At 36.0% G+C, this 25,588-nt stretch overlaps 1 protein-coding gene and 1 pseudogene across 1 annotated transcript in view; one reads left to right on the forward strand and one right to left on the reverse strand.

The window, feature by feature from the left end:
• Window positions 1-25,588, forward strand: part of MAN2A1 (mannosidase, alpha, class 2A, member 1) — a 173,321-nt gene that overhangs the window by 123,433 nt on the left and 24,300 nt on the right. Inside the window, exons 14-18 of the mRNA XM_011949322.1 lie at window positions 996-1,214; window positions 1,537-1,659; window positions 5,023-5,137; window positions 21,606-21,739; window positions 25,161-25,302. Coding sequence (XP_011804712.1) covers window positions 996-1,214; window positions 1,537-1,659; window positions 5,023-5,137; window positions 21,606-21,739; window positions 25,161-25,302 — 733 coding nt within the window. The remainder of the gene's footprint in view (window positions 1-995; window positions 1,215-1,536; window positions 1,660-5,022; window positions 5,138-21,605; window positions 21,740-25,160; window positions 25,303-25,588) is intronic.
• LOC105516981 lies at window positions 19,504-19,887 on the reverse strand (annotated as a pseudogene).

A 25,588-nucleotide genomic window follows, 5' to 3' on the forward strand; every position in this document is an offset into this window, starting at 1 on the left:
TAATAATTAGGAAATAACATTGTTGTAAAGCCCTTACATTCATGGAGAATTTCCTTCTCTAGGCTTTCTAGAGTACAACCGAACAATTGAGAATGATAATGCAGGTTCACATATTGGATAAAAACATTAATGCTTTTGATAGACCTACCAACTTTAGGTTATTAGGTTCTCTGGATAAACTGAGATGTGTATGGTTTACCCACAAGATATCAAACATTTATAGAATATTGTTATACAGCCATCCCTTGGTATCTGTAGAGGACTGGTCCCAGGACCACCTGGGAATAACAAAATCTGTGGATGCTCAAGTCCTTTATATAAAATGGCGTAGTACGGATGATCCCTGACTTACAATGGCTCAACCTAGATTTTTCAATTTTATAATAGTGTGAAAGTAATTGCATTCAGTAGCAACTGTACTTCAAGTACCCATACAACTATTCTATTTTTTGCTTTCAGTACAGTATATAATAAATTACGTAAGCTATTTCTATTTAGTATAAAATATGATTTGTGTTAAGTAATTCTGCCCAGCTGTGGGCTAATGTAAGTGTTCTGAGTACATGTAAGGTAGACTAGGCTAAGCTGTACTTTTGGATAGGTTAGGTGTATTAAACACCTTTTTGACTTAACGATATTTTCAAATTCTGATTGGACATAACCCAGTTGTTTAAGTTGAGGAGCATCTGCATTTGCATATAACCTACACACATCCTCTTGTATATTTGAAATCATCTCTAAATTACTTGTAACATCTGATACAATGTAAATGCTGTGTAAATAGTTATTATGCTATAGTTTTTATTTGTATTTTTATTTTTTTTTTCAAATATTTTTTATCTGTAGTTGGTTGAAACTGTGGACATGGAACCTGTGGATATGGAGGGCGAACTCGATTCTCTTTTTAAAAAATATGATAGTTTGTTGGTTTAAATGGTTTGCCTCTCAGTAGATAACATTTATCTTGAATAAATTCCCTTCCCTATCTTTTGAAGATCTCTTTTCGAGCACATATACCACCATTGGGACTGAAAGTGTATAAGATTTTGGAATCAGCAAGTTCAAATTCACATTTAGCTGATTATGTCTTGTATAACAATAAAGTAGAAGATAGAGGAATTTTCACCATAAAGAATATGATAAATACAGAAGAAGGTATAACACTAGAGAACTCCTTTGTTTTACTTCGGTTTGATCAAACTGGACTTATGAAGGTATGTTCTAAAATTCATAGAATGCTTATTTTAGCTACAATGTGTGTAGATTAATTAGGCAAAAGGGAAAAAAAGTCTTAAGTGGAGCTGTATCAAATACTCTTGAGTAAAAGAATGCATTAAGAAGCTTTTTGCACCTTCATTGACCACTTGCTGCTCACATGTATGGTCTGTGGGTGGCGCTGCTCCATGGGCTGTGTGTCACTGGTCCGCAAGATAAGTACAGAAATTGTTTTTTTAAGTTGTCATATACATAGAACCAGATGCAACATGCTTAACATCTTAGTGGTGAGTGGCTTATTATTATTTTTTTAATCTTTAGCAAATGATGACTAAAGAAGATGGTAAACACCATGAAGTAAGTGTGCAATTTTCATGGTATGGAACCACGATTAAAAGAGACAAAAGTGGTGCCTACCTCTTCTTACCTGATGGTAATGCTAAGGTAAGTGGTACTGATAAGATGACAAATGGAATAAACACTTATTGAAAGAGTATTGAGGAAAAAGATAAGTGAGTGTCATTATTTAATCATCTGTTATTTATTAGGGATAGATGAACTTTTGGTTTCAGTATTGTCTATCACCTTATTGATACTTAGCAATTTGTGGTCCAAAGTTAGATAAATGGTTGGGCATAGTGACTCACACCTGTAATCCCAGCATTTTGGGAGGCCAAGGAGGGTACATTGCTTGAGCTCAGGAGTTCAAGACCAGCCTGGGCAACATGGCGAAATCCTTTTTCTACAAAAAATACAAAAATTAGGCGTGGTGGCCTGCATCTGCAATCCCAGCTACTCAGGAAGGGTAAGGTGGGAGGATGGCTTGAGCCTGGGAGGCGGAGGTTGCAGTGAGCCAAGATCACACCACTGCACTCCAGCCTGGGTTGATGGAGCGAGACCCTATTAGATAAATAGCTGTTTAGAATTGGAATTTGTTAAGATGCTACAGTGAACAATGTTCAATTAGGATAAACAATGAACATGGGAAGAAACTAGATTTTACATAGAGTTAGGGAGCTTTTGTGGTGTTTGTATGTATGCGTTCTATACAGACACAGGACCATATGGGAAAAATAGATTGTCCACTGGACCATTTTTCTCCTTAACTTTCAGCCCTTTAAAAAACAAATTTTTCTCACTCTTGAGTATAAAGGTAGTAATATGCAAACTCTGGCACATTTTGAAAATGCCAGAAGCTGAAGAAAACACTAAAATTTACCAACTAGTGCACAATCCCATGAAAACCCTTGCCAACATTGGAATGTATTTCTTACTGTCTTTTATTTTATGCATATCCTTTTCTCCCCGTTCTCAGGTCTTGACTTCTTGCATGTACATATTTTGTTTTTCGTTTGTTACAATGCTCACAATCTGATGGTATGTTTTTAAAAATCGAATTTTAATATATACTCTTGTGTTTAAGATGTTACATATATTCTTTTTCTCCTGATTCTTCACTACTATAACATTGTAATAAGCTTTCTTTGTACCATTCTTTTTATGCAATGCTGATGAATTTCTGAGAATAACTTTCTAGAAGAGTCATTTTGTATGAGTTTCTGAAGTCTTTTAAGAACTTTTGCTGTGTACAGCTTATTTTCCCTCTAGAAAGACTAGGCAAATGTTCAATCCCACCAGCATTTTTTGAGAGTAACTCTAAAGTCCCACTCCAACCACTGAGAATTGGCCATGTTAAAAGCTTTGCCTATAATAATAAGTTAGTAGAAAAATATTTTTCTGTAAAGATTTTTGTGATTACTAGTAAGGTTGAACTTTTGTGTGCCTTCATTTATCTTTCATATTTCTTTTGTGGTTTTCCTTTTTCTATTCTTTGACTGTTTTTCTGTTGGCGTGTCCTGATGATCTCTGAGCACTCTTTATATGTGGTAAAATTAATCCTTTTCCCTATATGTTGTAAAATTTTTCTTATTGTGTCATTTAGTTTAATTATTTTATTGCATTTCTCATTTATAGTGGTTTTAAATTTTTGTGTAGTCATTTCTTTTTTTTTCTTTAGAGTTTCTTCCTTTGCTTTTATACCTTTATTGGTTTTCTCCACCTCAAGATCAGTGAAATATTCTCCTAGTTATTGTTAGCTGGGGACCTATCTCCTGAAATAGTTACTTTTGTTCCACAAGTTATGAAACCTGCTAACCAAAATCCAGTATTGGATTTTAAGGGATTGTGTGGGCTACAGTAAGGATTCTGTGTGTTTTTTTTTTTTTTGGCTGTTTGGGGTTTTTCTTTTTTTTAAGTCAGTGAAGAATTAAAGACAAACTACAACTCATATGAGGCATTCCAAGATGGGCAGTGAATCCCAGTTATGAGCTGTTTCAATATTTTCTCATTTACCAGCTTTTGTCATTGGACATTTTATTTTGATAGACTGTATTTATACTTAAAAAAGTAGTTGTGCTGTAGAATTTCATGCATAGATACCAATAACTAATTTATTTAAAACCATTCTATCTTTAAATAGCTCTAATGTCAGATAGAAAGATAAAACGATTGTCATTTTTACAGAGAGAAAATAAAAAACATCAGGGAATGAGGCAATCTCGTGCCTCAGAAGAAGACAAGAGCCCAGAACTCACCATCCCAGGTTCTCATCCCCTCCCTCACTTTCTAGCTATTTGGTAATTAGGTACAAGAAATTTGTAAATCATTAAGCATTTTAATAACTCCAGAAAATTTTCCTTGGCAAAAGAGGAAAATTTGGAAGAGAGTTACACAATTCTGAAAATATTTTTATTTTTTTTTTGCGACGGCATCTCGCACTTTCACCCAGGCTGGAGTGCAGTGGCACGATCTCGGCTCACTGCAAGCTCTGCCTCCCGGATTCATGCCATTCTCCTGCCTCAGCTTCCCGAGTACCTGGGACCATAGGCACCCGCCACTGTGCCTGGCTAATTTTTTGTATTTTTAGTAGAGACGAGGTTTCACCATGTTAGCCAGGATGGTCTCAATCTCCTGACCTTGTGATCCACCCACCTCGGCCTCCCAAAGTGCTAGGATTACAGGTGTGAGCCTCGGCGCCCAGCTGCAAATCTTATACTGTTTAAGTAGTTCATATGGCAAGCCTAACTTTCTATGCTATTGTTGAGCTAAGGTATCTAATACTTTAAAAATATAGTTACTCATAAATGTTTTGAATTTGCTTCCATGTCACATAAGTTATGTGCTTTATTTTTAAATTTTTATTTAAAATTTTTTTTTTTAATTTAAATAAAAACTAAACTAGTGGTTTCCAAGTAGTTTTTTAAAGTTTGTGAGTTTATATTCAGCTAGTTCTTTCAAGTAAAAGGACAAAATGTTTTATAGTTTAGTAAACCGAACTGTGATTAAACTATGTTTCTGAATCCTGCTTTCAGTTTGCTTAGATGACTCCCTGTAGTCATCCTTGCCACCTGTCCCAAACCCTGAACATTAGGGGGCTGGGACCATGGTTATAATAATTATTTACCTGGGAAAATGTAACTTCTATAGGATGATTGCTGTTTCTAATAAGTAACTATAGGGACAAATAGAAGGATTTTAGTTAGAAATTTGTATAGCTGGGAGGAATGCTTTCTAGAGCAGTGAAGTTGTAAACATTTTTATTTCCTATTTTCAGCATTTTTAAAAATAAAAAACATGTTCAGTTTTTATCACACGCATATTATGTTACCTTATAAGATCTGGTTTACACTTAAAATTGCAAATATCAGGTGGTATGTATTTTCCATTTTTGAAACTATAATAAACATATTCTCTTTTAAAAGTTTGGAAGCCAAAATATTTTCCTTAAATATATTATTTTCTTCTCAGCCTTATGTTTACACAACACCGCCCTTTGTCAGAGTGACACATGGAAGGATTTACTCGGAAGTGACTTGCTTTTTTGACCATGTTACTCATAGGGTCCGACTATACCACATACAGGGTAAGAAAATAGGAATGCAGTTATGAAACATATGTATGCTGGTTTTTGAATTCTTGCTTTTCTTATGCCATCCTTAATAAATTAACAGTTGATTTTTGTAGATGATATTTTTGTAAACTTGACATCATATTTTTAATGTGATTTAAAATATGAAACTTATCTTTTGATAATAAAAAATGGTAAAACATTTCAATCCCTACATGTACGTTTTCCTCTGTATATCTTCTCTTAACTATTGCCATATTGGTCTTAGTCATGAGCTCATTAACTGGAAACTTTATTTCTAACACCTGAAAACAATACCATGTTTTGATTTTATGAAATGGAAATTATATTAAATATGACTTTCAGTTAGTAGACCACACACATATATGGGACCTGCTTCCTTAAATATAGCCTGTATCACTGGAATGTAACTTTAAGAAAAAAATGTTCTAAACTAGTTCCATTTGTTTACAACTCTTTACCCAGTAAAGTATAAAACCTAGCAATTGTTTATCATTTTTAGAACAGTGTTGAGCAGCATCTTTATGAACCCAAGTGATAGGAAATAGGCTTTTGATCCTTTTGAGAACTTAATCCTGGGCAATGGAACTGATTCTGTGGGGTCTGAGTGGAGCTGTGGTTTCCAAACACTTGCACATTTAGGTTGGTTGATTTAGAATTCATTATTTTTAGAATAGTGTGCTTTTCCAACCACAGATTTAATCCTAGTAACCAGGGTATTTACCATATTATTGACTATTAGAAAAAGACCTCATAAAAATGCCATTTAAATTTATCTTTGCTGTTAGGTAAGTTGAACAAATTAGAAAAGAAAAAATACTCTTTCCCTGAATCTTCATACAGGTAAAAAATAAAGGATTTAACAAACTAAAGATAAATGTGTAGGCGGGCACTGTTTCCTTTTTAGGTATTGTGGGGAAGCAAAGGGTTATTATGTTCAGGGAATTTCTTAGATAACTGAAGTTCAATTTTCTGATTTCATAGTTTAATTTTGCTTTTAACTTTTTTATTAATTTCAAATTTCATTAGTATTTGCTTTTTGTTAGAATTTCAGGTATGGACAAACTTTCTCACTCAACTTCTTTAGGTAATAATATGATAGGTTTTTCAGAATAATCCATGATTCATAGGATGAATCAAGAAGTAAAAGTTCTCTGGTTGGTGGTTTTATGTCCTAAATGTGACTTCTGCAGTTATCTGTGATCACTTTGCTACCTACAGGAAAACCTGTAGTTCTGAAATAATCTTTTATTGAGTTTCTCAAAATTTCTGGTAAGTTAGAAACTGTTTTTGACCATCTGTTTGTACTCTTGTGTAAGCCATTATTTAATATCCCTGAGAGCTCTAAGTTACATTTTCAGCTTTATAGCATTACTGCACAGAAGATATGCTCATCTATTTTTAAGTTTGCTTAAAACTATTGTTTTTTAGTGGAAAAGTTTTTCCTGGAGTACAACGTGGCACACACTTTGGCACATACTTGTGTCATCAAGTTTGATTTACCGTTGTTTTTCATCAGTTATGTTTAGAGATGGGCTGTGTCTCAGAGTAAATGCTGTAGCAACTCATTCTAAAATTCCAACTTCTCAAGCAGATATATTTGCATAATTGCTTTTGCTTTTATTTAAGCATGTCACTATATCTTCTGGGTTTTCCTTGGATTATCCAGGACCTCTAGTTCTCACATCATAGGGCAGTTTGTGTAGACTAGATGGCCCTGTTCTGCTGCTGGTGGCTGTAGCTTAGCTTGCCAGAGTACTTAGTGCTTGACTTGGAAATTAATAGACTCTGACTTGCCTATTTACTTATTCGAGCAAACTATACTCATCAGAACTAAATGCTTGTCATTTTTCTTTTCCCCCTCTCTTCCTGTTTCCCTCTGGGCAGTGAACTGTCCAGTGGCTAATAGTGTTAAGCAGGAGCAGGGGCCACTGAGGTCTGACTGGCTCCTGGCCTTCTAAAGGGGCTCTCTGTGTAGACCATTTCTATTTGCTGGTCTTGCCCTTTACCTCTTGTCTCTTTTTTATTCTTTAGCGCTCTCTCTCTCACTCTCTCTCTCTCTCTCTCTCTTTCTCTTTCTCTTTCTCTTTCTCTTTCTCTTTCTCTTTCTCTCTCTCTCTTTTTTTTTTGACAGAGTCTCCTCTTGTCACCCAGGCCGGAGTGCAGTGGCACCTTCTCAGCCTCCTAGGTAGCTGGGACTACAGGTGTACACCAGCATGCCTGGCTAATTTTTGTATTTTTAGTAGGGACGGGGTTTTGCCATGTTGGCCAAGCTGGTCTCGAACTGTTGACCTCAGGTGATCCACCCGCCTTGTCCTCCCAAAAGTGCTGGTATTACAGGCATGAGCCACTGCACCTGGACTGATTTTCTTTTTTCATATGTTTCCTTTCTAGATTATTTGTCTTCTCTTCCTTGGTGTTCTCGTGCATATGAAAAAAATAGTAAATGATGGGTAAATAAGTGTAATGCAAACTTAGAGTGCCTCACTGATGAATTTTATAGTAGTTGCCTGGATTAAACGTGAAGCCGTCATATGTAAACTTGAAGTAACATATAAATCTTTTTTTCTTTCTTTCCAGTCCAGGTCATTTTTTTTTTCAACATGAAAGTGATTGGTAGGAAATAGAGATACCAGGATCACCTGAAATGCTTTCTTCCAAACTGTATACCTTCCCATGTTTGTATTTGAGCTCCTCTTAACAAATCTCCCTCTGGGAAAAGATAAGCCCAGTTGTGGAGAGAGTCTTTCCTTAGTAATTTTCATGACTCACCTGTCTCTCCTGTTTTTCACACATCATTGCCTGAACACTCAGGTTTTCTCAATCCTGGCTTATTGGCGTTTTAATGAAATCACTAATCAAGGCCCATGATAGAAATATGAAGTCTTCAGGGTGTTTGGCTCTATCAGTGTTCACGCTGCCTGAAAGGGTGATCAGTCTTCAGGGATCTTTTATTTAGTGCCAAGTTTTCTGTATTAAGAAATACTGGAAAGTTGTTTAACATTCTAAACTTTGGCCTCCTGTAAATCAGACATTTGGATGATTGATCAAAATTCATAGACAAAATGTAGCTTTTCATTTTAGATGCAAAGAAGACATCAGCCAACTTCCATGCTTTTGTAGATTGACTTTTAGCTAGTATTGCATAAAATAACAAAAATATTTATTCTTGAATTTAATTTACTAAACTAGTTTTGGATATATGCTACTTTTGCCCCCCTTAAACCAACCAGATGCAGTTATTTGGATTAGTATTAATGAATAGAGCCTATTTGTTGTTAGTACCAGATTTTCAGTCCAGGAGGAAATGAGGGTTTGGGGAGAGAGACTATTAATATTTTATGGTTACATACTGTAATTGTATTAGGTTACTAAACCAGTTAATTATTCAAAAGATTTTGTAATCTCTCAGCAAGAAGGAATGAAGAAACAGAAAATGAGTTAGTATTAAAGATTGTCTTTGTTGGGTGTCTATTTTTGTTAAACCTTACAAATTCAATTTAAAAACTAAAGTAATGCATACCTGACAAAATATTCTTACATTTCTCAATCTCTACTTTAGTTGTTCTTTGACCTTTTCCTCCCCAAAGTAACTATTTGCCCAAATTAAGCTTCAGGAGAAAACAAAATCAAGAACGAAAATCAAGCAACCTTTCCAAAATTATATAAACTCTTTGGTCCTTAATGATTTTGAAACAGAGTTGAGAGGCCTTATAGTTCAACCCTACTTTTGTTTTTCATTTGGAATTCAACTTGTTTTTCTATTTGCATTCTCTCCAGATTCTGAAAATGATTAGAAGTGCAATTGAAGGGCTCTCTCTTTCTTAACATCTCTTAAGCTAATAAAAGAACACTCTGTTTCCCTTTTCATTATCGTTCAGACATCGCATTCAAAAGGTTTCTAAAAATACTAAATTAGAAGAAATCTTGTGCTCACTAGCCTTAAAAGCGCTACAAGATCAGAGCAGTTTGGAAATTTCTAATGAAGGCGAGGCACAGTGGCTCACACCTGTAATCGCAGCACTTTGGGAGTCCAAGGCAGGCAGATCACGAGGTTAGGAGATCAAGACCATCCTGGCTAACAAGGTGAAACCCCGTCTCTACTAAATATACAAAAAATTAGCCGAGTGTGGTGGCACGCGCCTGTAATCCCAGCTACTTGGGAGACTGAGGCAGGAGAATCGCTTGAACGCAGGAGGCGGAGGTTGCAGTGAGCTGAGATCACGCCACTGCACTCCAGCCTGAGCGATGGAGCGAGATTCTGTCTCGAAAAAAAAAAAAAAATTTCTAATGAGATATAATTTTTTGCCAATGTCAAGTTTAATAAATACATTTTGTAGCACCCATAATTTAATGAAATGCAATTTATTTCATTTTTAGAAAATAACATTTTTCTGGGGGAAAAGTTGAGAGAGGTGGGAATTAATTTTTCTTGCGGTATAATCATCTTTCATTTAATTGAAGCTTTAAACATTACCATATAGGCTGCTACTTTAGCTTTTTTGGTTAATCTGTGATTAGAAGATAGAATATAATACAAACAGAAGCTCCTGTATCCTTTTGTGTTTTATTTAATATTGCACCTAAGAGGAAAGTACATACTTTGCAATAATATAATACTGGTAAGTGACATTGCTAACTGTAGCCTTGTCTTCAGAGCTGTAATTATTGGACTTTAGTGTCCTAGTTTCTGATACCAACAGCTACTTTGAAGAATTAGGTCACTGTGGGTAACCAGTGTGTCATGTACATTTCACTGGCGCAAGGACTGTGTTCTCCTAGGCCGGTGTTTGTTAGCGAGTGAGTATGTATGTGTGTGTAAACTATGTTTTAACCCTTAGGGGAAACATCTTAAATGGGATACTTCTGCTCTATTTTCCACCAACATATTATAAAGTATTACATGTAATGGATCTTACTCAAAGAAAACAAGTAGCCTGGAGGTAAAATATAATGAACTGACATCAAAAACTATGGAAGAAAAGACTTTCCTTTGACTGAAATGACTGATTTCTTTGCATGGAAATACTTAGCAATCGAAGAGAGTTGCTCAGTTTTTCTCTGAGCAATTTTGAATATATAAACATAAGTGGATTTATAACCTGACTCTTGGCTTTTAGAGAATCAAAATGAGCTTCATCTAGTTAAACATACTAGGGGACTTCAAAAAGTTTGTGGACAAATGAAATTAAAAGATAAAAATTAAAAATATAAACTTTCTCAATGCTAGCTTCATCAAGTTCACGACACTTTTGTAAGTAGTGAATCCAGCTACTTAGTCCATCCCTAAGGAACTGAGGGTCCTGGGAATTTAGCCATGTCATTTCAGTCTACTTGTATTTTTAAGTAAAATGAGTGCCCATTAAATATTTTTTAAGATTAGGAAACAAGAAGAAATCAGGAGGAGCCAAATTAGCACTGTAAGTGAATGCCTAATGATTTTCCATTGAAACTGTCACAAAATTACCGTTGTTTGATGAGAGGAATGAGCAGGAGCATTATGGTGGAGAAGAACTCTGATGAAACTTTCCTGGGTGTTTTTCTGCTAAGGCTTTGGCCTCAAAACATTCTCATAACGAGCAGATGTTACTGTTCTTTGGGCCTCCAGAAAGTCAACACACCAAATGCCTTGAGCATCCCAAAAAGCTGTTGCCATGACTTTTACTCTTGACCAGTCTTCTTTTGCTTTGACTGGACCATTTCTACCTCTTGGTAGCCATTGTTTTGATTGTGCCTTGTCTTCAGAATCATACTGGTAAAGCTGTATTCCATCTACTTTTATAAATTTTCAAAGAAATGTTTCAGGATCTTGATCCCACTTATGTAAAATTTCCATTGACAGCTCTACTCTTGTCTGCAGCTGATCTGGACACGGTGGTTTTGGCACCCATTGAGTGGAAAGTTTCCTCAACTTTAATTTTTCAGTCAGAATTGTATAAGCTGCTAATTGTCAGTTCTCTTCAATTAGAGCAGGAAAGCAGACTTAATTTTTTTCTTGAAAATTGGTGTAGTCTTCATCTTCAACATTGTCTCATCCCTTCCCAAGACAATTTATCTATTTTGTAAATTGCTGATTTTCTTGGACCATTGTCCCCATAAACTTTTCCTAAAGCATCAGTGATTTCACCATACTTCCACCCAAGCTTCACCATAAATTTGATGTTTGTTCTTGTTTAAATTTTAGCATAATTTATATTGCTCTGTTAGGGGCTCTTTTCAAACTGAAGTCTCACCCTTGTTAGTGCCTCAAACTAGATCCTGTTCAGACATGTTATAACAAGTAAGTATGAGTTCATTTTGATGAAATCCATGCATAGTTTTTTCATGATATGCATTTTCCATGAAACTTTTGAAGACCCCTCTTATAAGGAATCACATTGGGATTTAGAGACCCAAATCCTTAGTTTTGCCTCTAAGCAAACCAGAGGAGTATGGGTTTGTCCTTTCATTTCTTAGGGACTTAGTTTCTTAATCTATAAAAAAAGGTAGATGTTCAATTAGGTGTAACCATCAAAGAGTCTTCATACAACTTAGTTTCACATAAAATCTCTTTTGCCTGACTCCCTGCTTCTAAATTCATCTTCTACACTTGATCTTAGCCAAAAGGCCAAGAAGTGATAAAATTCGTCTTCTAAGGACGCTTGAATCTGGGGCTTCCATCCCTGGTGTCTGCCCCACTTGTAAACAAGGTCTCAGAACTTCACTGAAGTTCTTTTTATTTCCATAAAAAGATTCATGAGGACATTAAGGTGGTTTGCAATCAGTCTCTCATTTTTTTCCAGAGCTATATTCCATATTTAGTTTGATTTAAAAGTAAAAAGCATTAAGTAAGTTATAGCTAGGCAGGCTTAGGTGATTAAAGCATTTTTGGAATATCGTAATATGCAATTGACTGCTAAGGATTTTTTCCCTGTTAATTGGAACTTTTAAAAATTGAAATAAATAGCTATGTGTTGAATCTGATTATTCCCTACAGGCATGAAAGAGAAGGTTATTTTAAGGGACTGTAAGCACATTCTGGTTACACAGATTCAGAACTCAGAGGTTATCTTTGGGGCTGTTTGAGAGCAGCTGATTGTTGAAGCCGTAACTCCTTAGCAAGGAAGCATCATCCCCTACAAAGGTGGGTTGCACTGAACTCAGGTTCAGGGCACAGGGATGGGAAACATAGGAGATTTGTAATGGTTCACAGTTGAGACTCCAGAGACAGTTCTCTTGTGTTTTATTCCCAGACCCATCCCAGCTCTGCCACCTAGCAGCTGTTTGACCTTGCGCAGGTTACTGCCAATCTGGCTTTGGTTTATCATTCTGAAATGTTGACAGTAGTAAAATCAGCTTCAGAGGATATTGGGGGTATTCACTGAGTGAGTATACAAGGAACCTTACCCATCGTGAATGTTGTATCTACTTACAAGAGTGAGTGAGCCAGATGGGTTAGATGGTTGAGTGTTATAAGACAAAGCATGGTCATTACGGATTGGGGGAATTGGGGAGGATTTAATGAAGGAAATGAGTCATTGAGAGGCTAGGTCTTAGAGAATGTCACATGAAAGGCAGAAAGGAGGAAAAGAATATCACAATGTGTGAAATAAGGTTGTTTAGAAACCTACTCTAAGGATTTAAAGAACTCTTTGTCCCTTATATATTTTTTAATTGACTTGTGGTTTTTCTTTATACATTTAAATAATTAAAGGATGTTATTTTGGTGTATTGTACATGGTAACTTTTAAAAATAAGCATATCCGATGGGCAATGGTACTAAATCATGTGTTTCTTAAAAGCCTGCACTAGCTTTTTCTTCAGCTGTTAGAAACTTCACATCATTATTTTCTCCTTATAATTACATTCTATTTCTCCACAGAATTTTATCTTAATATAGTATTTTTGTGGTTCAGAGCCTTGTTATTGGTCAGTCTTTCATTACTTCTCTGAAACAAAAATTATGTGTGTGTGTGTGTGTATTTATATGTACAGTTTTAAAAGTCTGTTATAAGGCTTTAAGTATTTTATTTCTTCTGGATTGAGATATAAAAATTATTGGCATGCAGTTGGTCAAAAAAACATAAATATGTTCCTATTTTAATAATTGTATTTTATAAATTTTAATGGAAACATTTTTCTCAGTGGGTTGTGTCTTTTTTATTCCTAATGGATAATGTGTCCATTGATGAATGTCACTCATTGCTAGAATGATATATGATTTTATTTTTAATTTTTGTTTTTGTAAATATCAGTGCAAAGGGAAGTTATTCTCGTAAATAAGTAACTGGTAATGGAAGGAGTTTTGTTATGGGAATATCATTCAGTACTTTGAACTCCTGGGTTAGATGCCGAAAGTCACTGACCTGTTGTCAAACATTAATTTTAATCAATTATTTTTAAAGTCCTACTGCCTGACAACCTGATTAGGTACGCTTTCAATTTTGTTGAAAGCAAGCAATTGGAAACCACGTGTTTTGCAGAAATATTTGTTACTTGGTCATTGAAGTCTAGTCAGACACCAATATGTTGAACTGTCTTTGTTCAGTACCCACTAAACGGTGAGAGAGATGCTGCTGCTTGTTTTGTTTGTTTGTTTGTTTATTTATTTATTTATTGTAAGTTGGGAGAAGAAATAGAGTGGTGGAAAAGAAAGAAACATCTGTCATGGAGGCAGATCATTGTGAGGAGTCTTTTCCTGCCTAAAGGTGCCTTAGAAAGGAGCATGTTTGGGAGAACAGGAAATAGGTAAGTTCAGAGTAACTGCCCGTGCCACAGATGTGCAGATCCAATATCATTGTTAGTTCAGCCAGCTTCTCTCCTCTGTCTTAGACCAGCCCAAGCCTGGGTCACAGGGAAGGTGCCAAAAAACTCCAATGTTGTGAGCTATTTTATTCACCTCCTAGGGTAGTGTTTTAGTTAGACCTTATTTATTTTATCTATTTTGAGGTTAAAACTGATGTCAGTGTTATGATCCCTCCAAAACAGAGCTTCCAAAAAATTCTGTTGTTTCATAACATTAATGCTTAAAAAAAAAAAACAAAACGCCTTTCAGTTTTGTTATATGTTTTTCAGTTACTACGTCTTCTTCAAGCATATCATAGTTTATTGGTGTAATCTTTACCCAACATTTGCAATTCATGTGATCAAAATGCCATGCCTTTCCTATTACAGATTTAGTTTTTGACATTTTTGTGAGAATTATTGAAATGAAAAGCATAAAATAGGTACACTAGTGCCTAACTCATAAGTGATCGATAAGTAATAGTAGCTGTTTATCTAGTAGTGTTTTATGAATGGCACAAAGCAGTATATCATCATTTTCTTAAATTTGCGACTTGGAATGAAATTTACTAAAATTTGTATTCGTGAAAGCAGATGTTAAAATTTTCATTGTGGAGAAATAATCAATATGAACATTTACAGACCCAGAAATCAGCAGTGACTCAGAGGATAAATTAGATCTTGTAATGAATGGTAAATTGAGTGAGTCAACATGGAAAAAACAGCCATTCAATAGTGGAAATTATTACCATTTTTATTTTGGTACTTTCAGATATAAGTACAGTTTTTTAAAAATGTGGTCACGATAATGTTTTCTTTTTAGAAACATTTAGATGTTGACTTACTCAGTTTATCGTTGTTGTGAGAATTTCATAAAAGCATACTTACGAATTAAGCAGTAAATGTTAATTAGTAACCATAAGCTTGAGCTTTAAGCTAAGTTGGATAAAGTTTACAAAAACATCACTAAAGTAAGTGCATAATAGCAAAGGTAGTTTTATATTTTTGATGATTAAAATACAAAACAAAATGTTTCCCAAATCGAAGAGGGAATATTCAAAATCAGAAGCCCTGGTTTTTTATGATAGCTATTATTATCCTACTTCTGCAACGAAGTGATGATTCTGTCATCTTCTCTGCTCAGACACAGATTGGAGGAAAGGAGAGGAGCACAACAATCAGATTGATAGCAAGGTTCCCTTTGCCTGAGAGTCAGTATTTTTAAGACACTCAGACATTTCTTTGAATCTTAGATGGGTATTTTGGAGATTTATTTTATGTGATTTGATAGCCATGTTAAATTTCAGTTAGACTTTTATTTGCAGAGTTAAATATGTCTCTTAGGATTCTTGCCATCACTTGTCTTTTTCCTAGGTGGCCGTGGGCCATTTGCTATTGTCCCTCTTGATGTAATGAGTTGTCCTAATCACATTAGGTGCCACTGATAAGATACTGGACTTTGCTGGGATATGAGTGAGGTTCTTTTTTGTCCTTTTTCCCAAGTTGTTGCCTCTCACTCCTATAACTGGTTGAGTGTGGCGAGAGTGGTGTATGATTTATGAGTATATTCCTTGGAAAAGTATATTTTGCATTTCAAAATAGCTAGAATAAGATGATCTGGAGAGGTGGAGAGGGTTGAGCTAACTCTGAGATTCTGCAGTTCAGGGTTGAATTAGGTGGCTCCAGATAAATTGTTGAAGGATCTGAGAGAGTTGGTGGTACAGAGGAAGTAAAAGCCTGGGATTCTCCAAAGGCTGTCATTAGTTGTCGCTCAGAGCTATGACTCCAGGGTTTCCATTTGCATTTCTTGGAGTCCTTACACCCTCCTGGATGTTTCCTCTACTCATATTTCAGGCATGGCATGTGTCAGGCTTGCCCTTCAGTTTCTCTCTCCCCACACCAGGGAGCACCCCCTTTGGTTTCCTTAGACTGGTGCTGAGCAACAGTTAAGAGGGTGATGCCTTTTGTTTTTTGTTCTCTCTCTCTGATCCACCCAGTGGGGGAAGGCTCTGAGAAGAGCAACATCATTTTGAGAGTGGTGCTAAAACCCTGTAAGCTTGAGTGTTCTGTCCTCCTAAAGCTGTGGTATGGCCCAGCCTCCTGACGGTGATCTACTTGGTTTTATTTTTTCTTGCTGTCTCAGAATGTATTCTAAAAATGCTTAATATTATTTTGTAAATACAGGTATAAATAATATATATGTGTACTACTCTTCTGACAAATTCCACACATTACAGATATAAAGTAAAATTCCTCTGGCATCTGTGTCTGTCTCCATCCACTCCTCAGGAGAGGAATTCAGATATATGTGCAAGCATACATGCACCACACGGTCTTAAAACTGTAGAAAAGTATAGTATTGTGTTTGTGTCGAGTTTCAGCATAGTTTATCATGCTATACAAATGCTACATTTAGCTGTTTTCTTCTGATGTTTCTCTGCCAAGAGAGACAGTTACCTCATTCTTTTCATTTGTGACACAGCATTCCATAACATGGGCGTATGTGATTTTATTTATTCATTTCCCTGTTGTTCCTAGCGCCAGTATGCAGTGAACATGCTGGTGCATGCCTCCTGGGCTCACCATTTTGTACATCTCAGCTAAGTACAGTGGGGAGGAACTGCTGTGCACTAGAGTATCTGTCTTTAATATTAAATATGTATTACTTTCTTGGCTTCTAAGGTGAGCATGCCATTTTGAAAGAGAGTTTTGGGTTGTTTTAAAGAGTTTTTGGGGTCTGGAAGCCTCTTGTGCCTTATTTCACTCAAATAGCTCTTGGAAGATATCAGATTTCAGTTCAGTGCCCTCTCCCCTTAAAAACAAAACAAAACGAAATCTGGAGGTCTTCTCTCTACTCACTACAAGGCCTCTCCCAGTCCTTGGTTCCAGAGTAACTTGAGCCTTCTTCAGTAGTTGGTCTGCCAATGAGGCATGATGATGCAGTGGTGTAGTCCTGGTTCTGCCAGTCTTGTCCTTGGGAAAGTGATTTCTTCTTTGGCTTAGGGTCAGGATGAAAAGGAGTCATATATAAAGCTTGTAGTAAACATATGGTACATAGTAAGCATCAGTAACTCTTGGCTCCTGTCATTGCCACATGGCTGCCACCCTTCACTCAGCATACATTTATTATACATGTCTACGTGCTGGGAACATGAAGATAAATAAGACATGGTCTCTAGCCTTAAGGAACTTACATTCTAACATGCATGTAACATGTATATAAAATGAAAGTTCTTATTCTCTCATCTTTCCAGCTACTTAAACTTTATCCATAGCCCAGTTTGCTTTCCTCCCATGTCAGCTAACTCCTGCATGATAAAGGGCAGGCTTTCATATCTTAGCTATTTCTGTCTAACAGTGATTCAGTACTTACCATGTACCCCAAATGTTAAGAACTGTAATGCAAAGATGGTGTATAAGACAGTCTGTATTTATGAGAAGCTGACATTCTGTAGGGAGATAAAAAACAAACAAAATCCTAGCTCTGGGGGTGAGACTGGAATCTACACCATCTATAGAACATTCTGATGTAGTGGAACCTTCTGAAAGACTCTTTCTGGTCTTTTTATTACCACTTTTCACCTGTGAACTGGCTCTGTTCTACCTCGCGTTGGCTATGTGAATAAGGATAAACACCTCCATTCTCTCTTCCAAGGAGGAGAGAATTAGCAGCAAGAAGGCACATATTTCTTTGTTGAAACCTGGGAATGGCATCACTCGTTTCTTTCTCTAGTGACTAATCTTGTAAAGTGTTGAAGAAAAACCAGAGGGACTTAGAAAGCCCTGGCCATTCATGCCCAGGTGGAGCTACTTTAGTAAAAAAAAAAAACAAAAAACATTTTTGCTGCCATGTGGTGCACGGGTAAAACAGACCACTGGATACTGCTGGTTTACATTCTTGCTTCCCAGGATATTCTCCCTTCCATTGCATGAGCCTCTTTGGGAAAGGTACAACTTAGGGAATTACTGACACAGAATAGAAACAGTTGGCAGTCCTTTCACTCTCTCACATATACTGTTCTTTAAAAAAAATAACAAATTATCATTGAGAACTCAGGGACACCTCCTTGTTTTTATGACCATTACAGGTTTTGTTTGGCTTGTTCATAATAAGCATGCTAAGTTTAATCTTATTTTAAAAGTCTGTCCTGATACAAACTTTAAATTGGTATCTTGCTGAATTGTGAATGGACATAAAGTTCCTTTTAAAGAGCTTTAAGTGTTTGTTGCCACAACAGGATCTAAGTATAATACTGAGCTTGAGAAAGATGATTTTCTCAACAGAAATACTTTATGAAATGTGAAATTATTATTTTCCTTGAAGCATGTTCTTTTATAAATGCTTTCTGGAGGTACATGAATTAAAATTAATGATGTTCTCTTTTGTTAAGGCTTCATTTCATTTCATGTATTCTGTTGCTCTTTGAGAAAATATCTAATCTAGAGAGAAGAAAACATAAAACAGTATACTAAAAACCCAATGGATGCTTTTAGTAAATTAGAGTTTACTTCTCGTCATCAGCCATGCTCCCTAGTGTTACATGAATACTATCATGCTTGGTGCTACATTTTGTGTTTTAGATGTTTTTGGTTCATTTGTAGATGCTTATCTGTTATTATTAAAATTCCATATACATTTCGTTTTGGCTTTACAAAACTATTTTGGTTAATGTAAGCATACTGAAAAGAGGGTTTGCGTTTAGAGTAATGCATTTCCTAGGTCATAGAAGATGCTGTTATTTATCATCAGTTATATATGTGATTTTTTTTCAACTTCTCAATAGTGGTGGAGATATTTGGGTCATCTGTCTTTGCAGGTCCTTGTAATAACTGTCATCAGGAAATGTACATATGTAGGTAACTGGCAGAGGTTAGTGGTTCAGACTATGGCCATTAGAAAAAAAAAAGGCATCAGTTGGGTGCAGTGGCACATGTCTGTAGTCCCAGTTACTCAGGAGGCTGAGGTGGGAAGATTGCTTGAGCCCAGGAATTGGAGGCCAGCCTGAGCAACATAATGAGGCTCTGTCTCTCTCTCTCTCTCTCTCTTTTTTTTTTAAATAAAGGACATTCCACATTTCCTCACCCATGGAGATGGTACTCATAATAGTTTTATGAATGTAGTAAGAAACTGAAGTTAGCTCCATTTGAGTTGGAAGAGCAGTATATACCAGAAAGAAATTCAGTGAGCATTCTGAAGATTCTGTTCCTAGAGGCTTCAGCCCATTTAAGTGTTGTTTATCACTAGATTGTTATTTATATTTTAGAATTTCCATTGTACTTTTCAGATAAATCTGTGGTGCTTACACTAACTACATTTACATTCTTTTTTTTTTTTAACAGAAATGTCTTAGCTTCTGGAAGTCCATTTTATTCACTAACACATGCTAAAAGGCTTCAGCAATATCCTGCTCCATTCTAGAAAACAGCAATCTGATCCTTTTTTTCTCCTCAATCATTAACAAGATTATGCATTTGGGGTTGAGATGATCCTTCTTGAACAAGTAGCCAGAAATCATTTGTTCCAGTTTCTTCTCAAGGTGCTGAATTAAGTCTCGCCTCATAAATCTTGCGGCTTCCTTGATGATGGATTCAAAAAATCATTTCTTGACTTCCATAGGTCCTTGCAGTCCTTCAGGTGATTTGAAGAGTATTTCATATTTTCGTCCAAAGTGTCGAATTTCCTTCACTAATTGACATTTTATATCAACATTAATTTCTTCTTGGCTTTTTGGAAAAAGGAGTATTTCTGTGACTTTTAGGTCGTCTCCAGAGAAATTCCTGGTAATGATTCCTCCTTCAGGTGCATTTCTACCAGGTTTCTGCATCAGCCCATCTTTGCTGAAACCACTGAAGTCATCAAACCAAGAATCCAATTGGCTTGGTGGAATACCATCTCCTGCCATAAGCTTATTTTCCTTGGACATGGTAGAGTATCCAATAAGGCTGTCTCCTGCTCTTTGTTTCCTTAAGAACAGGGCCATCTTCTGCCTTTTTTGAGATGAAGGACTCTCGATTCCCTATGACATTTAAACACGTTTTCAGGTTCTACAGCAACCTTCTCTGCTTTATCAGTCATTGTTTCCAGAAGGACCGATCCAGTATGGCCCAAGGGGAATGGAAGGGAAACTGCCTGCCGTGGCGTGCCCTGCCCCAGCCAAACACTGGGAGCACTGGGAACCTGTGTGGTGCGCCAGAGTCCCGAAGAGAAGCCTTGTGTTCAGTAGGACCGCGGGTGCCAGCCCAGAGAACCATGTAGCCTGCATTTACATTCTTTCCCACAAACCTCACAGAGTTAAACTTACTTTCTGTAACTCTTTGCTATCTCCTTCTGTTAAGCGCTGGGGATTCTTCTTGGCTCCTAGGAAAAAGTCTTCCTTACCCCTTTCCTCCCTTCCGCATTTTCCCTTTTTTCCTTTCTGAACCTCAGAAAGCTTCAGCTTTATTAAATAGAATAACGTCACTCTTTCTTCTTATGACCACTTTCCTAATTGCTCTCTTTAGAAGGTCCTGTAATATCTCTCACACACCCTTTTTAAAAAAATTTTCCATAGGTTATTGGGGTACAGGTGGTATTTGGTTACATTAGTAAGTTCTTTAGTGGTGATTTTTGAGATTTTGGTGCACCCATCACCTGAGCAGTATACACTGCACTCTGTTTGTAGTCTTTTATCCCTTGCCCCCCTCCAACCCTTCCTCCCAAGTCCCCAAAGTCCTTTGTATCATTCTTATGCCTTTGCATCCTCATAGCTTAGCTCCCACATATCATTGAGAACATACAATGTTTGGTTTTCCATTCCTGAGTTACTTCACTTAGAATAGTAGTCTCCAGTCTCATCCAGGTCACTGCAAATGCCATTAATTCATTCCTTTTTCTCTCATACACCCTTGATCTGTATTAAGTGTGTTGGATTTCCTCTTAACTTCTCTCTCCATCTATGAAATTGACCCAAGGCCTCACTGAGGACCTGAAGATACAATTAAAGTAGAATGACAGAGAGTAGTAGACACTTCAGCCTTATCCAAACGAATGTTTGATATGTTAGGGACTTTTTAAAGCTGTCCTCTGCTTTATATAACAAAGTACAAAATGGATCATTTCATACCAAGGGGTCGTAAGAGATACTAAACTCAACTAAAATTAATTTAACTTCTGAAGAGCTTTCCAGATTATAGTCCACAAATACTAATATTTTAATATCACTTTCGGCCATAAACCATCTCATTGGATCTCCTGTCTCTTTTCCTAGCAATAATACACTGTCACTTGAACCAGCAGAATGTAAACTTTACTGGCTCATAATGTCTGGTCTGTAAGGAGAAAATGGTGAAAAAGTAGGCTAGAATGGCTCTTTTGGGGAATGGTGGTGCAGGTGAGAAGTGGACTGGCTTGTAACTGGGCAGCCCTTTTTTCATTTCATGTCCTGTTTCCCCTCTAGAACTCAGAGAGACATTTACATGTTATACATCATCTACATTTTTCTCATCCCAGCTGCTTCATTCTTTAGTTGAATAATATGCTCCCCTGAATAAATGCTATCTACCTTCTGATAGTTTTTAAAAAGAAAAGTTAAATAGCATTTATTATATGAGAGATGTTAAGACAGGAAGTAGAAAACAAGAAAATGTATGTAACTTTGGAAGGAGTTCTATATCTATATATCTATCTATATATGTGTATATATATATATTTTTTTTCTAGGACTAGAAGGACAGTCTGTGGAAGTTTCCAATATTGTGGACATCCGAAAAGTATATAACCGTGAGATTGCAATGAAAATTTCTTCTGATATAAAAAGCCAAAATAGATTTTATACTGACCTAAATGGATACCAGGTAATTTTCCTTTAAAATGTTTAAGTGATGGTTGTATTGGTGTATGATTCTTATATGTAATAATGCCCCAGTTAATTTTGGATCCTTTGACAAAGTATACCTAAAGTTGCAAATTATTTCTAAAATAAAACTGAATTTTGATAGATAATTGCGGGTTCTACAATTAGAACAAATATTTGGGAGACCATTTTTTTAAGAACATCTTTTTGTAAGGATTTATTTGCTCAAAGGGTAGATTTGGTGACCACTATGAATGTTAAATATCTTGATGCTAAAAATATATATATATGAATCTGTCTACCAGAAAGGAAACATAATTAGGGATTGATGGATTATTATACTTCTTGGGATTTTTTTTTTACTTTTTTTTTTTTTCTTTTTTGAGACAGAGTCTTGCTGTGTTGTCCAGGCTGGAGTTTAGTGGCACGATCTTGGCTCACTGTAGCCTCTGACTCCCAAGTTCAAGCGACTCTCCTGCCTTAGCCTCCCAAGTAGCTGACACTACAGGCACACACCACTAGACCCAGCTAATTTTTGTATTTTTAGTAGAGACAGGGTTTCACCATGCTGGCAGGCTGGTCTCGAACTCTTGGACTCAAGTGATCTGCCCACCTCAGCCTTTCAAAGTGCTGGGATTATGGGCATGAGCCACTGTGCCTGGTCTGTTTTTGTATTAGTCCATTCTCACACTGCTATAAAGAAATACCCGAGACTGGGTAATTTATAAAGGAAAGAGGTTTAATTGACTCACAGTACTGTATGACTGGGGGGTAGCCTCAGGGAACTTACAATCATAGTGGAAGGGGAAGCAGATAAGTCTTACATGGCTGCAGGCAAGAGAGAAAAGCCCAGGGGAACTACCATTTACAAAACCATCAGATCTCATGAGATCTCCCTTGCTATCAAACGAACAGCATGGGGGAAACCACCCCCATGATCCAGTCTCCGCCCACCAGGTCTCTTTCTCAACACCTGGGGATTACAATTCAAGATGAGATTTGTGTGGGGATACAAAGTCTATGTCAGTTTTCCTCATAGGGAATTGATTCATACCTATTAAGTTTATTCCTTATATATTGATTTAATGTATGATCTAATAATGGGCTGTTGTAAATTTCCGGAAAACTCTTCCTCTGTCTTTATGTGTGTTTGTGTATACCATTATACGTACACAGACACACATGTATACATATACATAGGTATATCTGTTTAGAAATGGGCAGGTATATATTTAATCAAAATTTTCATGAAATAGTTTCAAACTGTAGTAAGGAAGTTGATTTAGACAGTCTTATCAGATTGTCAATTCTCCAATTTAATAGAGCACATTTGATTGTTACCTAAATCTCTGTTTTCTGAGTGTATGTGTTTGATAACATATCTGTGAAATACCATTAAAACCATAAGCATGTTTTTAAAACGTGTTTTAGAAATTTCTGGCTGTGAATAGAAATTATTTTACAATAAACACTTTTACTTTGATTTTCAACTGAGGGTGGGTGAAAAAGATTTTAATAATTTTCTCTTCTACGATTTCCTGCAAAAGTTAAATTTAAACTTTTTCCAAAACATAAAAATTTCAGCATCGTTTCTGAACTAGCATGTTAATTCGACTACAGCCATTTGGATTCCAAATAAAATCTCAACTTTATGGTGATTCGTTTTTTTATATACAAAAGGAAGTCTTTTAAAATCATACAAAACCAGTTATTTGTATTTGTGGGTGTAGACATGAATGAGGAACTTAGTAAAACCGAATAACTAAAAATGTGAATTTTCTTTTTGAGGATGGAACGTTTGACTAAAAAAGAAAATACTACTTTTAAGTCTGTAATATTTCTGCTTTTAAAATTGGCTGTTTTTTAAGCTTTGGATATAGTAGTACTTGGACAAAGCTAGATATCTAGCTCCACCAGTGAGGAGTGGGGGTAGCAACAACACAATTGTGATAGTTTTACATTTTTAAACATAAGTTCACTTATACAAGTTAATTTGGTTTAGAAAGGAGAAATACAGAGTTCTTTTAAGGTAGGTTTACTTTTTTTTTTCTTTAAACATTTTACAGTTGTAGCTTTATCAGTTTATTAATTTCCCAAGGCTGCCGTACAAACGGAATCATGTAAAACAACAAAACTTTATTCTTTCACAGTTCTGGAGACTAGATTTCTAACATCAAGGTATTGGCAGGGCCATATTCCCTCCAAAGGCTATAGGGAAATATCCTTCCTTGCCCTATCCCAGCTTCTAGTGGTTGCCTATGCTTGGCATTCCTTGGTTTGTGGATGCATCACTCCCATCTCTACCTCTTTTGTCATATAGAGTTCTCCCTATGCCTGTTGTATCTGTCTGTCTGTGTCCAAATTTCCCTCTTGTAAAGATGCCAGTCATTAGGTTAGGTCCCAGCATAATCCAGAATGACCTCAACTGTTTCTGCAGAGGCTCTATTTCAAAATAAGATCACATTCACGGGTTGTGGGTGGACAGGAATTTGAGAGAGGGAGGCATTATTCAACTTAGTACAGCCAGTAATTTGAGGGAGACATTGCAGGGTTGTTGGGAAGATTAAAGATAGATTTGTGAAATACTCAGGACCATGCCTTTCGTTAATGGACACTTAATACATGTTAACTATTATGGTAACTTTGTACCTCTTCTTTTCTTCGCTTTTATGTCTAACTTTAATGAGTTTAAATGAGGAGATGACATTTTTATGTGGTATCATTAAGATTCACTGATAACAGGGTTCTGAGCTTAGAGTCAGTCACTGTGACCCAGATGGGCTTTGGGGTTACTGACAGTCTTTCTCAAAAAATAGAGTCATATTTCAAACATTCAGGTACTAGGCTACAAGGAATTGGAATTTGGCACTATCTACATTGAAACTAATCAAAAAGAGTAAGCACTGAATGGTTTTTAAATATAAATATGCATTTGATTATAATGTAGTATCTTAGAAGATTTGGTGTGGAGATCTGTGGTATTTATTAAAACCAATTCAAGAATAATAAGAGATATTTCTTGAAAGGTGATAGAGAGCCATTATACTTAGCATTCATTACAAAAGCAGTATGTTAGATTTAGATGAGAAATGAATACTTAATACTTTTATAATTTGTTTTATGCAAATTTTGGAGAGTTAGAAGACTTTTAAGCATTTTTATTCTGAATTTAAATAGGAATGCCTATTTTAAAAATCTGGGCGAGTTCTACCTTTCCCACCTAAAAATTGTTTTCTAATATCTTTGTGGTTTTTCTTTATATTGTTTTAAATAATGCTTTAATTTTTAAATTATTTCTTCCATTGAACAAAAAAGGAAGCTTCGTCTTAAAGCTCTTAGAAAGAAAAATCACCTGTCCTCCAGTTTTTAAAGGAATATATGTAAATATCACTTTTTGTAGATGGAATTTTTGTGTTTTATAGATTCAACCTAGAATGACACTGAGCAAATTGCCTCTTCAAGCAAATGTCTATCCCATGACCACAATGGCCTATATCCAGGATGCCAAACATCGTTTGACACTGCTCTCTGCTCAGTCTTTAGGGGTTTCAAGTTTGAATAGTGGTATGTATTACTTACACTCTTTTTCACTCTGAAAGGTTTCAGTTCCAAGTGTATACTTTTTCTGTTGGTCAGATATGGTATAATCTCTAGTTAAAACCTCCCTGTCTTCTTTTCAGCTTTTTTCTTTCAACAACCAGACTATTAAGTTTGGGTTTTATGAGAACAACATAAAAAGATGAATCTCCTAAATCTTCAGATGAAGAACAGGAGACCTAAAATTCCATGTCAAGATTTCTTTTTAAAGATAATTTGCTTCTTGTAATAGTGTTTACTTTGCAGAGGTCTC

Source organism: Colobus angolensis, unplaced genomic scaffold (assembly GCF_000951035.1).
Source record: "Colobus angolensis palliatus isolate OR3802 unplaced genomic scaffold, Cang.pa_1.0 Scaffold298, whole genome shotgun sequence".
In the NCBI taxonomy this organism is placed as follows: Eukaryota; Metazoa; Chordata; class Mammalia; order Primates; family Cercopithecidae; genus Colobus; species Colobus angolensis.